This window comes from Athene cunicularia, assembly GCF_003259725.1.
Source record: "Athene cunicularia isolate RWA chromosome 13 unlocalized genomic scaffold, athCun1 chr13_part1, whole genome shotgun sequence".
In the NCBI taxonomy this organism is placed as follows: Eukaryota; Metazoa; Chordata; class Aves; order Strigiformes; family Strigidae; genus Athene; species Athene cunicularia.
This window is the reverse complement of record NW_020799117.1, coordinates 16,995,053-17,008,872: the sequence shown is the minus strand read 5'-3', so window position 1 is coordinate 17,008,872 and position 13,820 is coordinate 16,995,053. Positions and strand designations below refer to the sequence as shown.

Genomic DNA, 13,820 nt, shown 5'->3' with positions numbered 1-13,820 from the left:
ACTAATGGAATTTGTGTATTTCATAAAATCCTGTCCTAGAACCTTATTTCCTGCATTACCCAAGTTGAGATGGAAATATGTTAATTCCAAAGATATGCAGATTGTGCTGCCAGAGAGCTTCAGGGTACTGTTATAATTGAGTAGTTTGTCACAGTAGCTTTGAAGTTCTTGGATTGAAAGCATAAGAGGATTGCCCATTGCTTCCTATAGGGAATTATAGTCATTTAAGGTTAAGAGGCTAGTAGCAGTCCATGCCCATTAAAGTCAAATTAACTCCCTAGCAGAAATCCTGGAAATGGTTGAAATAGTAGAACAGATACTGGGCTTGTAAAGACTGCAAAGGGTAGCCAAAAGCTGCTCTATGGATACATTCACACATGGGAATGGATTTTTCTCCTTTTAATGGTTATGGTTGTTAGAATGTTCCCACAGTAAGAACAGAAGTACTCGTAAAAGACTGGAGGGCTTTACTGACCAACCTTTTGCTCCAGTCCTGCAGGTTGCTTTCATAAAAATCAAGAAGGTACTCCTGATGGCTTTAAACTTCTGGAGTCCAATAGGTATTCGAGTGAATGGCTAACTTATCTGTGAAAATGCATGTTTCCTCCAGCTCAGGTGTTGTGTGTGTCCATGGTTACCTTGAGTAGTGATTGGGGGCTGGGGAAACAAATAAAACAGGAAAACTTTAAAGGGAAGACTCTGCTGTTATTCTAGCAGGTGGTTTGGATGGACAAAGTCCTTTAGCAGTGTAATGGCAAAACAATAAAAGCCTTGTTTCCTAAGAATGCGTGCTGCTTGAGTTATTTGGAAGAATTGGCTTAATGAAGAATATCAGTAACTCTTTAGAACCAGGAATCCAAATTCAATTGTTACCACATGAACTTTAGCTCCCACATTTTGAACATTACTGCCAAGTTGATTTATCATTCGAAATAAATTACTTGGAATGTATTACAAATTAATCATAAGAACGAATGTGTGCTATATCCTCAAAACAGTTGCTCTTAAATTTGTGGGTAAAATTATTTTTCTTCTGTTCTTCATGAACTTTTGGCAGTTCTGTCAATCGTGTCCTAGCTGAGAACTCACTTTGTTTTGGTGTGAGTTCTAGATGGTGTATTGAATCCCAGCCTGTTTGGTTCTTAGGGAAGAAGAGAGGTTTTTATTAATTGCTAAGTGCATTGTTTGGTGTGACACAAATTTTATACATCCCTTGTTGGAAAATATCAAAAAATGAGATGAAATGTAGATTACACTGGGTGTTGGTTTAATCAAGACGCTTTTCAGATTATTTTGTTTTATGCTGATTTGTTAGTCCCAGGTATGACACAGATGCGTATAGGTTTGAGCTGGTATATGGTAGTCACTTTGAAAACTTATCAGGAACAGAAACTAAATTTTGTGTTTGAGATTTTATGACTAGAAATACATACTTACCTTACTTATAAAGCAGTTGGACAGGAAAGAACCCGAGTGCTGCATAATTTAGGTAAAATCTGTCTCTTGAAGTGTATGGCAGTTAATTTTTCTTAAAAATTAAGGTATGCAGTTTCTCTACTGATCTTATGGACTTCTTAGTTTATTCATATTCAAGTCATCAGATGTTTGTTCGTTTATGAAGTTGCAACTGGTGCTTTAGAGTCCCTTATCCTTAGATAACAGGTTATTTTCACTTTGTATGTATTTTTATTTTGTGTAATATCTTCCTAGGTCAAAGACAAATGGATTAATAAATATTTTATGAAATACTACCTAATCTAGGATTTTGTCATTGAGGTGCAAAATCAGTACTGCTCTGAAATTATTGGACATCAGAGATGATCTTCAGTTTTGTTGTTAGGAATGCCACTGTATTTGCCAGCTTGGCATCTGAGAGTTCTCTTTAGAGAAGGAAATTTTGTTGCTTCAGAACTCTTATTATAAGACAGTGAATTGTTTTAACCAAATGAAATAGCTATGTTACTTATAGAAAGAGAACTAAATTTAAGTAACTTCTGACCGAAAGCTGACAGGTTTACACCTGGAGTTTGGTGGTTGTCCAGATCACAATTTGTTCTAACTTTAAAAAATGCATTAAGTAGAAGCTTGTCTTAAAGCAAATAAACCAATTGTGATAAGACTGAGAGACTTTTGTGTGCCTGTGAACTTGTACAGTGCCCATACTGCACAGATTAAAACCCAAACAAAACCCTTAGGGAGTTGTACTGAGAGCTAACTGGTTTTAAGGCTTTAGTAAGGGCTTTGACTTTGGCTTCTATGTGCCTAGAAGAGCATAACTATGCAATTAGAGCTAGCTCCAGCTGATTTAAAAAAACCCACTGTAGTCTTGGAAGAGTTTGAGGAATTAAGTTAGGGATTCACCTGGATATGATCAAGATTTATAGCTATGATGAGGGCCCAAATTTTGGATTATCTTGGAGACTACAATGCATAGGGGGTTCAGCAGGTAGCAAAATGACATCTGGGTGATCAGAACTTGCTACAATCTAGTAGTGTTGTTCTGAATTTTTGCATCCTTGTATATAAATGGATTTGAATTTTGTGTAAGGATTATTTATTTATATGCAAGTATTGAATTATTGATTTTAAGACTGTTGCAAGACTTCTGCATCTGATTGCCTTTGTTACTGGCTTTTGTAAGAGTTGTAATGTTTATTGTGGTGGTGGTTGTTGTCAAATGTAATGCTGATTGCTTTTATTAGAGAAGTATAGGCTCAGGGTTAAGATGTGTGTGTATTTGCCAAAGTATGTGAGTCTAGAAGACAGAGCACGTAGTGCTAAGTGGCAAGTGGATTTACTTGTCAAGTCATAAACTTTATATAGTCCAAGGAAGAGTTGTGGAGATTGAGAACAGTGTCTGGATGTTTTGGAAGAGTTGAGTATCTGAGCAGAGTAGTTATGAACTGAAATTTAATTAATGTCACAGAAGAAATTTGTGCCTCCTTAGTGCTGTTTGATGCTGCATAATGGTGTGCTCCAGAGATGTCGATGCTTCAAAACATTTAGAAGTCTGTCAAGTACACTAGATTGTCTTCAGTGAAGAATGAAAGATGAAGCAATTCAGAAGAATTGCTATGAAGCAGGATTTGCTCCAGTTGCTCAAAGCATCCTGTTTGTAATAAGTGTGTACATTGTGTGAGTTAGTTTTCAACATCTACAAAATATGTATTGAATTAAATTCTTATTAGAACGTAGCAGGACATGTTTATGAGTAAAGCTCCTTTTAACAGTTTGTCTGAACTCGCTTCTATGATGTCTTGTACCGTTCTGGTCCAATTTGTGTTTCTATTCCCACTTATGGAATAGTATGAAATAGTACCTTCCATGTCTGTTTTGTTAAAGTTGCCACTACACCTGCATTGTCCTTAACATGTTTTAGGCTTTAAAAAAAAAAAAAAAAGACAAGAGGACCTAATATCAACAGCTGTACTAAAGCTGGTATAGATGACAGTATCAGTTTCTTTTTCAGTTAGTGGTTATCAGCTTTGCTGCTGAGACAACCGAAGGGACCTGTATTGCTTAATGTAGTTTTCTTCTCTGTTCTTTGATGATGGGACAGTATTATCAGAATGTGAAATGGCTAGTGCACGCATAGAGTGAGATAGATGTGTTGAGTAAGATCTAAGAGTCACTTGGCCCCACGTACTATGCAAAATGCTGTAATTCTGCATGGTAGAATGGTATGTATCTGTGCATAGCTATTTGTTGAAGCTAAATGTGTTTTAAATTCACCTTTGCAGTATAATTTTCCCTATGTATTTGACCCAAACAATTTCTTTTCAAAGCTGTATTTGCTTCCAATAGTTCTTATGACCACTGATGTATTTGAAATCCAACCAAGATTAGATGTTAAGGTTTAGCTTTTTGTAGTTGAAACCCACTAGTGAGCCCATAATCAGCTGCCAAACTTTGTAAAGGAAACATAAAATATTATGTTGCCCACAAATACCAGCTGTAAACCACTAATGTCTGCATTAGTTCAGTAACTTCAGTCACAAAGTTTAATTGACAAATGGGGTAACCTGTGGCAATCTCCTGCTTTGCAGCAGTGTTAGACCTCATGTGAACAGGAGGAGGAAGTGTTACATAGTAGTTTATCAAGGTTTTAGTCTGTTTTTCTTCAAATGGCAGATAAGCATTGGAGGGAGGGCATGCTGGAACAGGCAAATATTCAGAAGGTAAAGCCCTTTTAAAATAGGGACAGAAGCAGCCGTTATAAGTCAAATCCTAAATGGTTTAAGGAAAGTGACCTTCATGAAGAATGGTTCTCTTAAAGTTGGAACAGTGTCCAAATAAATTTACTTACAGAAATGGAAATCTTCGACTTGGATGCTACCTTCAGACTAAGAGTGATTGATATTATGTATACAATATAGGCTGTGCCAATCTGCATGAGTAGAGGAAACAGCAATCTCCAGATATGTATTGATCAAGGAATGCTAAAGTCTTTCAGAATAGGGAGCTGCAGATTTCACCAGGGGAAGAATATTGAATAACAGGAGTGCTTGGGGCTGAAAGTAGGGAGGAGTGGAGCCGATGTGTGGGCTTGGTCTCATCGACTGGGCAGGAGGGGTGGTGTGGTAGAGAGGTTGTGGTCTGTATGACAGGAATGCAGTTCTGCATACACTTGTTCAAGCTGAGCAAAACTGAGAATTAAGTCTTATAAAAATGGACAAAAAGTAGGGCCAGTGCCACTGTGTTGCTCCGTATACCTTAGCAGGAGAATTTGGACCAGCCTAAGGTTGGTCCTTATATCTCAGACCTTTTCTGAGATACAGGCAAGTAAAAACTTCTGAAGAAATGACATGAATAGCAGATGGGAAACAACATGCAAGTAAAACACAAGCTATTTATACATTGCTTAGTCCAGACTTAATTCTTTCCAGTGCTTCTTGCAATCAGGTCATACTGGCGCACGAGTTAATGATGCACCAGGGTGGAAGAACTGAACTGAGAACAGGAGAGGAAATTAAGCTGGAAAATCTGAAAAATGTAGGCAGTGATTCAAAGGTATTCTTGGAGAAAAGCACGATTTGATCAACAGGATTAAGGCAAATGGAAGAGAATGGCTGGTACATGCGCTGAAAGTGCCCTGTAGTTGTTTTGTAGGTTTTTTCTTTAATGGACCTTTTAAAAATATAGTTGATGTGAGTCAAGCAAGGATGCTGCCTGTCTTGTTCATATAGCTGAAATGTGGGGATTTTTTTTCCCCCTTGTCTCCTTACTGCTATCCTTAGTTCCCATCTGTGCTAAAGAAAAGGGTTTCCTGACAGAAGAATGTGTTTCTTCTATTATTTAAGTATGCCCTGTGCTAAGATGCATAAAGTAACTCTTTAAAGTTTATTCTATCTGTTTTTAAACCATTTTATGACTTAAAAATTTTATTAGTGTTATTTTGACATGTATCAATAACCATCAGAAATAGATTTCAATGTTATAAAACACGTTTCTGTGCTGTAGTGTATCTCTTGTACTGCTTCAGTCCTGTTAATGTCTTTATTATACCTTAGAAAGATTCACTGTAAGATTGATGGAAATGCTTGAAAAAGACATGCAAAAAATATTATGTATTCTGTGCTTATATGGCTTCTATTTTTAATGGCAGGATTCAGTAAAATTTTCATTATGGACAATGTGTAGAATTATTGGTCCAAGTTTTAGGGTTTGGTTTCTTTTAAATAGTCCTTAATCTGCTCTTTCTTCCTGTTGTCTATGGCAAATTAAGTTGCTGCGGAAAAGATGACAATCCTAAATTGTAGGTGCTTTGTCCCTGGAATGAATCCTGTACACGTATAGGCTGGGGTTTTTATCAGTATGAACCATGATTTTAATCGTTGTCAGTGGAGACTTCTAAGTACCAGATTACCCTCAGTTATGAAGTGGCTCATGCTGTATTGAGTTTAGTTCTTTGTGTTGGTTGCTTTTTTTTCTAGCTTTTCAGTTCCAGTAATACCAGTATGTTAAAATGATGTGAAAAGGAGCTTAATTCCGTATCTGTTTGCATCTGACATTTAGGGAACACATGAGAAAACAATCATGTATGTTTAGGAATATGAAGAGTTATATTTTCAGATGAATGAGTACAGTTACCAGTACTTATCTAAATATTTACTTTTTTGATAAGTGGAGGACCAGTGTTCATATTAGGAAAAAAGTTTTATTTTTATGGTTAGAAGCATATGGGGAAGTTAGATACACTAAAAATCTGTTCTGTTCCTTCTCTGAGTATTGAAAATGTACCTTTTAATGAGCTCTAAGTTCAAAATATGTAATTGCCTTTAATTTGACAACGTGGTTCACACTAGAAAAATGAAATTTGTTACCATGACAATTGCTTTTCATTTAATGCCTTAGAAGAATATTACTTCATGTCAGCAGAAAAAAATTATCTTGATTCAAATGAAATAATAATTCAACACTAATTTCTTAGTAGTACTTAATAGGATCTCATGTAAGGTGAAAAAAGACTGGCTCAAGTAGCAGTCATATTGGAAGGCTTGAATGGAACTGTATGTATGACAGAAAATTACTGGAAATTGTGCCAGACAGGAGCAGTTTTCCCCCTCTGTAGGATGGTGAAAGAATGACTACAAATGATTGAACTGTTCTGAATACTTCAAGAGCTTTTGCATTTTGTTTGCAGTATTACTTGCTAGGCACTTAGAAGCCATCCTAGACAGACATCTATGCAGCATTTTTCGAACACAAACGTGATATTTGAGGCATTCCTGGAAGTTCTGATTTCCTCCTTGAATTCCTTTTTGTACCCATAGAAATAAACAACTTGAAGCAGCACTTCAGAACACCCATTTGATTTTCAGAAATTATTTCAGAGTCAAGGTTTGTATGGATGTTAGATGATTGCCAAATGTACTCAAAATAATACTGTAATCTTGCTTTTTGTCATTGAATTTTATGAGAAATAGAAGAGAAATTAAACCTTCTAAATATGAAAGAGATGTACCCCAGTGCACATTAATACAGGAACTATAGTAAAAATTAATTGCATAGTAAAAGCCTCTACTTACTGCTGTGGATTTTTGATCTCATATTCTCTTTCAGAAAATGAATATTTAGCCTCATGACTAATTCTTCATATTAGATTGTTTTCAGTTGATGGCAATAGACAACAAAATTTGTCAGAATGTATTGTTTATAATCTCATGATCTTTAGAAAAGTACTGAATGCTTTTTTGGCATGAAAACCATTACCCCAAAGCCTTGTATTTTTCATATTTAGCAGCTTTTGGTAGACATAAAGTGTGACTCAGAAGAAAAAAGTTTAATATTAGAAAACTTATTTTTCATAACAGACTTCTTGTATTTAGGGAAATGACAGAACAAATTTGTGGTGACATGGTGGAGAGTATATCTGGTTTTATTAATTTTAAGTTTGGTGCATGTTGCTTCTTATGTTAAAATAAGCATGGCTGAAGACCAGGAAGAAAGACTAGCTGTTATTCTTGTCCCTGTTGTTTAGCACTAGGTCAGGTAGAATCAGGAAAAAAACCCAACAACCTAACCTCAAGCAACAAGACATGCTCAAGTGGGAGAACTTCAGGGGTGCCTAGCAAAGGCAAGTCTAGAGGAGAGAAAATAGCAACCAGGACCTATAGCACCAGCAGGTATTTGGTATGCTCTTTAGAAATGAAATGAACAAAATGTCGGCACATGACAGAGGTGTTAGGAAATTGGGTTTAAAGACAGAAGGTAGGAATTTGCAAAGGTTGAACCCACATGGGAAACAGGTCAGTGTGATTAACAGTATCTTCTGAAAAATCAGCATTTCCATAAAGCTGGGATCAGGGGGCTGTCCAGTTAGGATGCTTGAAAAAAACCCGTAAACTGTTCTCTAATTTAGCAAATCTTCCAGTTATCTCAGTAGGACCATGCTTAGGAGTCACCAAAGTCAGTTCTCTTTTCAAGTTCTGTATTGCCGAAGTGTCTGTGGCAGATTAGACTCACTTGGGTTTAGAATAACCCCAGAGTTTGATTTAAATTTTGGGGCCAAGTGATTTGGTTCAGCTGAACTATACCAATTGGGTCTCAAAGATACTTAGTGTTTTACAAGATTGTACTTTCGAGGGAGAAAGAAGCATGTAGTGAGCACCAATACTAGATATAAAACTGGAAGAAACCTCTTGTACAAGAGCAGAGGAAGAGGAGGCAAAACGTATCAGGATTGAAGACTTGCTTTTTGCAATTTGAATAGAAACTTTAGCTGGTCTGGTTTGAGTAGCTGGTAGATGCTCCAGTGATGGAGGTACTTTCTGCTAACAGAGTCAGTTCTTGTGTCTGAATACTCGTTTGTTTTTCTTCTGCAGTGATCTAGAGAAAAATAATATCACAAGAATCTCGAAGACGGATTTCACAGGACTGAAGAATCTCCGTGTCTTGTGAGTATAGCACAAAACTTGTCTCTCTTTAAAAGATTATTTTAGGGTGCTAGTACTAAGAATGTCCATAATTCTAGAGATCAAATGCTAGTAATTTTTGTACATTTTTCAGTTAATACTATTCTTTTAACCAAGACAACTGGAACAATTTGTGATTTGAAACAGTAAATTTCAGTTTCATGCTGAAGTCTGAATGTCCTCTCATAGCTATTTTAATTGTTTGTTTCCCATGGCTTTTAATAAATACTATAGTAAAAGTTTGGTCCACTTTACAATCACTTCTGCAGAAATCAATTATATTGAAACACTAGCAAATAGAACTTTCACATTTTGTTCACTTTAAGATATACAGTCCCATTAATAACACTTTCACAGAAGATTAAGTGTAAGTTGATTACAGATAGCTGTAGAAGTTGTACACAAGGAAACCTTTGGTTTTATTTTGTTGTTGTTGTTGTTTAATATGAAGTAACAAAAAAAAATTTAGGTGGTGTTGTCTCTTGATCTGAAAGTATCAGTCAGGAGCTTAACTATACTTCTAAGCAGTCATTGAACATCAGAAGGGGAAATAGCAGTCTACAGCATCTGTCATTTTTTACTTCCTATTTATTTTCTATGACCTCAAATGGCACCACTAATTTAGCAATGAAAATTAGGACTACTTCATAGATACTTATTGTAGTTATACATAGCCTTTTCTTTTTTCCGTAAGAAAATAATCTTGAGTTAAAAGAACAAGAAATAGATTTTGAAGCTATTTCAGTCATTTCAGGAAAAGTTGGAGGTTCCTTCTATTTAAAAATTCATATTTTCCTTTGAAATTTCTCTAACAGTTTTTCTGAATTACGTCAAGTAGTTTAGAACCTCTTCACATCAACACAGAAGCAGACAGCGATACTGATGCTTCTGTCAGAAATACTGTAGGGATCTGGTATTTGCTTTGTGGAAATTAACTTAGTTGCATTATTTTTATATGTAAAATCATATATATATATATATAGCTTTAAATATTTGTGCATGTGTTGGAGAGGGGGAGAAAGCCAGATGAGAGAGAAAAAGTAGTTTTGTAACTAATGTAGTGAATTTGTTCAGGCTTAGCTCTTAGGTTCTTAGCAGTGGTCTCAGTGGAGGTCTCATTTAGAGAAACTGTTGGTTTCTTCCTTCACTGGGCTTGTATTTGGGCACCAAGTGCTGCTGTAGCAGTGCAAATGCACCAGTGTCTCAGTGCAGTGTTATTGGGGACATCATATGTGCATGTGTGTAGATCTATATGTTTAAAAGTAGTGGCTAAGATGTTTCAGAAATTTTCAATAAAAACATGAAGATAATAATTTGTTAACAGTAACCAATGGATAAAGTTCAAATTTCAAGTTTTACTTAAAAATTGGTATCTAATTCTGTTAATCAAGTGCCATTTACGTAATAGGGACTACATTCTGTGTGTATGTGCCGTTTAGTTAACTAGCAGTGTTTTACTAAACTGAGCTTAATTCCAAGTTTTAGTGACCAAGACAAAAACCTAATCTTGAGCTGGTCCCAGCACTGACAGAGGCAGGTTGGGTTTACTACTCTGAGGCTTTCTTCTGAAACAAACAGCAATCAGAAGTTAAACACACAAGTAATCTCACCAGCACCTCTGAAAATTCCTTTCTGTAATTCTGAAGATTGCCCTCTGCAGTTGATGGTGTTCCTATGAGTATCTTCTAACATAAGCCCTTAAAACTGCAACTGTTGAACTGGTAGTTATTTAGTGATAATCCAGTCAATTAATTAATTGAATCCTGCCAATGAAAAGGCAAGTCTTCTGATATCTTAACACTTTTGCACAAGTTATGATATACTAAGAAACATTTCAAATCTACAGACTTTTCATTCTTGTGGTGTTTCTCTCATCTCTAGAAGTGGAGTCGTTAGATTTCCTTGGCTCCCATCCCAACTGTCAATACTACTTTGAAAGTCTATTAAAACTCATGTACTATACTACCATTAATGTCGGTAGTTGTTTTGGTTTGGTTCGTTTTTTATAGTGTCAGACATTGCCTAATGCTGCTGCAGTCACTTATACTGAATGCCCTTAACAATAAGCACAATGTGCAACTGCCATATTTACATGAATTTTTTGTTCTGTGTTTATTAGATTCATGTAACATGTTTGCTTAGCCTTTGAGTAGTGTGATGTTTGCCACAGTAGTAATGAGGAATAAAACCAGAATACACCTATTAAAAAAAAAAAAAAAAGTTGTTTTTGTCTTCCAATGTACGAAGACCATCTGAAACCCAAGACTTGACATTTCTTTGTCTGTTAATATACCCATTTTTGTTCATTGTTGTGTATTTCCCTATTCTACATGTTCCTGTCATATCTGGTATCTGTGGGTTTTTTGTATTTTATTTTGTGCAGCTTTTTTTACTTTCTGCACTTTAGCTCTCTAGAGGTCCTTCAGATTTGTCTTATTTTTTTCTTTTGCTTTCTCTTGTGGTCTCTTCATAATTCTGGCTGTTCTGTATTACTGACAGTCTATTTTTTCCTTTTTTTTTTTTTTTGCTTTTCCCTCCCGTGTGTGATGGTGTTATAGTGGGAAGCCCCAGAGTTCCTAGAGAGGCTGTTTAGTTCTGTTTTCAGACATCAGAATAAGGACAACAAACAAGTAATCTGGAAACTGGTAGAACAGTACAAGAGGAAAAACGCTTTCAGACTCAAACTAACAATGTACATGAAAAATACTCCTTTGTGCACCTTTTCCTTTTATCCCTTATACCTTCATCTTTTTTCCCTTTCTTCATGCAATTTTTCCTTACCTTCCTTTTAGGAACATGCCCCTCTGGTTCACTTGTTTGGGTTTTTTAATTTTATTTTTTCATCTTAATATGTGGTCTTAGCTGTGGAATACTCTCTTCTCATCTTCTCAACTGATATCCAGTTGAACATCTCTGAATAACCTCACAGATGCTCGTGGATGAGTGCAGAGGAGTGGCTGTTGAGAAGAGGCAAGAACAGAGCTTTTTCACTAGTTCTTCCTTTCTGTGTTTTAGCTAAAGCCACATTAAATGTGCAGAGAGCTTAGATTTAGTCTGTGCACCTGAGCGCTCTTACAGAAGCAGAAAAGGGATGTGTGCTGGAAGGCAGCACTGAGAGAGGGAAAAGGTTGGCTTAAATGGGACTATTGGATTCTCTATTCCTTGGCTTCCACTTTACCTATAAAGAACATTTCTGCTTGTAAATGAAAAGTCATTTCCTGCACAGGGTAAATCAAAGAGAAGTCAGTCTCCACTGCTTGTAACTTATCCTTGTTTCAGTTTCAGGGGTTGAAGGAAAGCAGGGTCAGACACAGTGGTAACCTGGGACTCTTCCCCTGGGTTTTTGCACCCGGTTGTACAGTAGCTCTGATAGTTGTGACACATTGGTGCCATGGCTGTATTTCTGGAGGGATCAAACCCATTTGGAGTGCTTACAAAGGGTTTACTCTGGAGCAAGCCTGAAATCTTCGCACAACAAAAAAAAATACATCCATGTTCAGTGGGTTCCTGCTACAGGCTGTAGGAGCCAGTCATATCAATTACACTAAGAGTAATATACTAAAGATGTAACAACTGTCCTCTAGACCAACACCTCTGAGCATTGTGGTTATGAAAGCTTAGGAACACAAATGTTTACCAAATCTGAAGGTCAGGAGGCAATTTTTGAGTCCATTTCCTGTTAGTGACCAAGAGAAACAGTGCTGTTCTGTCCAGATTTTTTTCATAATCTCCAATTATAACTGTTATTGGTACTTATGTGAAACTCAATTTTGTAGCATGTGTGAAGAGAAGTGGGGAAGCTCTGTTGTTCTGTTGTCTTAAAATTAACTGGTATTTCTGGAATTGCAGACACTTGGAAGAAAATCAGATTAGTGTGATAGAACGTGGAGCATTTCAGGATCTGAAACAACTTGAACGGCTGTAAGTATCTCTATTTATATACCTATGGAAAATCAACAGTTTTTTTCTACCTCACGTAGAATGGTCATTCATATTTCATCAATGGTCATTCATAATTCACAATTACAAAATTAATTTCTTTAAGAAAAAGAGAGAGATGAGTACCTGCCTAAACTAAAGCATGCTCTTAAACATGGTTGGATTTATATGACATGACAGCTAACACTTGAAATAAAATGTAGAATTGCTTGCCAAGGAAATAGAACTGTTGGTGACACCAACATAGCATTCTCAAAAGGAGGTTATCTGGGCAACTCTTAAAACTGATATGTTGCTGAAGAAAGATTTGTTAACAATAATTTCATATTTTATATATATATTATATATTAGTCTTTATTTAGATCTATAAAAACCTATGCTAATGGGATTTGCAGTTGTCACTTGAGAACCACAGTATTTCTAAAACTGCCTTTAGAATTATTTTTCAGATTATCTTAATTTTCTTTAAAGTTGTGTAATGCCGCTGATACCAGTTGATTCCATGCAAGACGCAGTGGAGAAAAGACTGTAGATTTCCTTGGCTTTTGATAGCGATTACATTTTTTCTTTTTTCAAAAAAGGGAATATACAAGGTCTCTAAATCCAGAATCTGATTAATAGAAAGCTACTGGCCCCACAAGAGTATAAACTTAAATATCAAAAAGTACAAAAATAATGCTATATCCAGGTGCTACTCTTAGTTGTTTAGTGTTTAGCATTATCGTGAAGCTCGGTTAATTTTGTCTGTTTATGATGGGAGCAAAATAAAATCTCTGTAATAATGAAATATTTCTGGGAATTTTTCTTTGTTGGAGGTGGGTGACTAGAAAAAATGGCATGCTGGTTTGGAATGCCTGTTTGTTAAATGGAGAAGCAGGCTTTTTTAATGCTTAATTGTTAACTTGGCTATCTGCAAGACATTTGTTGTAGGACTTGGTATTTTCGAATGGATATTTTCTGAAACAGCTTTCAAGAGTTAAGTTCCCGCTAGCAATTGTTCAAGAGAAGTCTGGAGTATTGAGCATATGCTGTTCTAAAACTGTTTCAAATGATTTTGGGATTAGATTTGCATTTACGTTGTTTAACTAGTGTGTTGAAATTTTTAAATTAATTCACTCGGGGTTTTTTGTCTTGAATTACAAAGCTCCTTTCATGGCAATAAGGGAGATAACTGTTAAATACTGATTACAACTCACTTTTACCTATATTCAATTAGAAAGCACTCTCAGGATCAGAGTTTTGCAATAGCTGATTTATTTCACATTTCTTGGGCAGTAAAATAACCAACTTAATATTCCAAAATTAAGCACAGCCTGATATTGTAGAAAACAGTGTCATCTTAGCATATTGTTTTTTCTGTAGAGCCTGCTCTGTTAGGAAATGGGAATAATGTATTTTGTGAAACCAGAAGTTAGGAAATATGATACCTTTAATAGTGTCTCTTTAAGTGTATGATGCTGTCTCTTA

The 13,820-nt window shown here is 35.9% G+C and overlaps 1 protein-coding gene across 3 annotated transcripts in view; it reads left to right on the top strand.

Moving 5' to 3' along the window:
• Nucleotides 1–13,820, top strand: part of SLIT3 (slit guidance ligand 3) — a 525,769-nt gene that overhangs the window by 18,288 nt on the left and 493,661 nt on the right. For all 3 annotated transcript variants that reach the window (XM_026858170.1, XM_026858169.1, XM_026858168.1), the window contains 2 exons: nucleotides 8,325–8,396; nucleotides 12,264–12,335. In XM_026858170.1, the coding sequence (XP_026713971.1) occupies nucleotides 8,325–8,396; nucleotides 12,264–12,335 (144 nt within the window). The remainder of the gene's footprint in view (nucleotides 1–8,324; nucleotides 8,397–12,263; nucleotides 12,336–13,820) is intronic.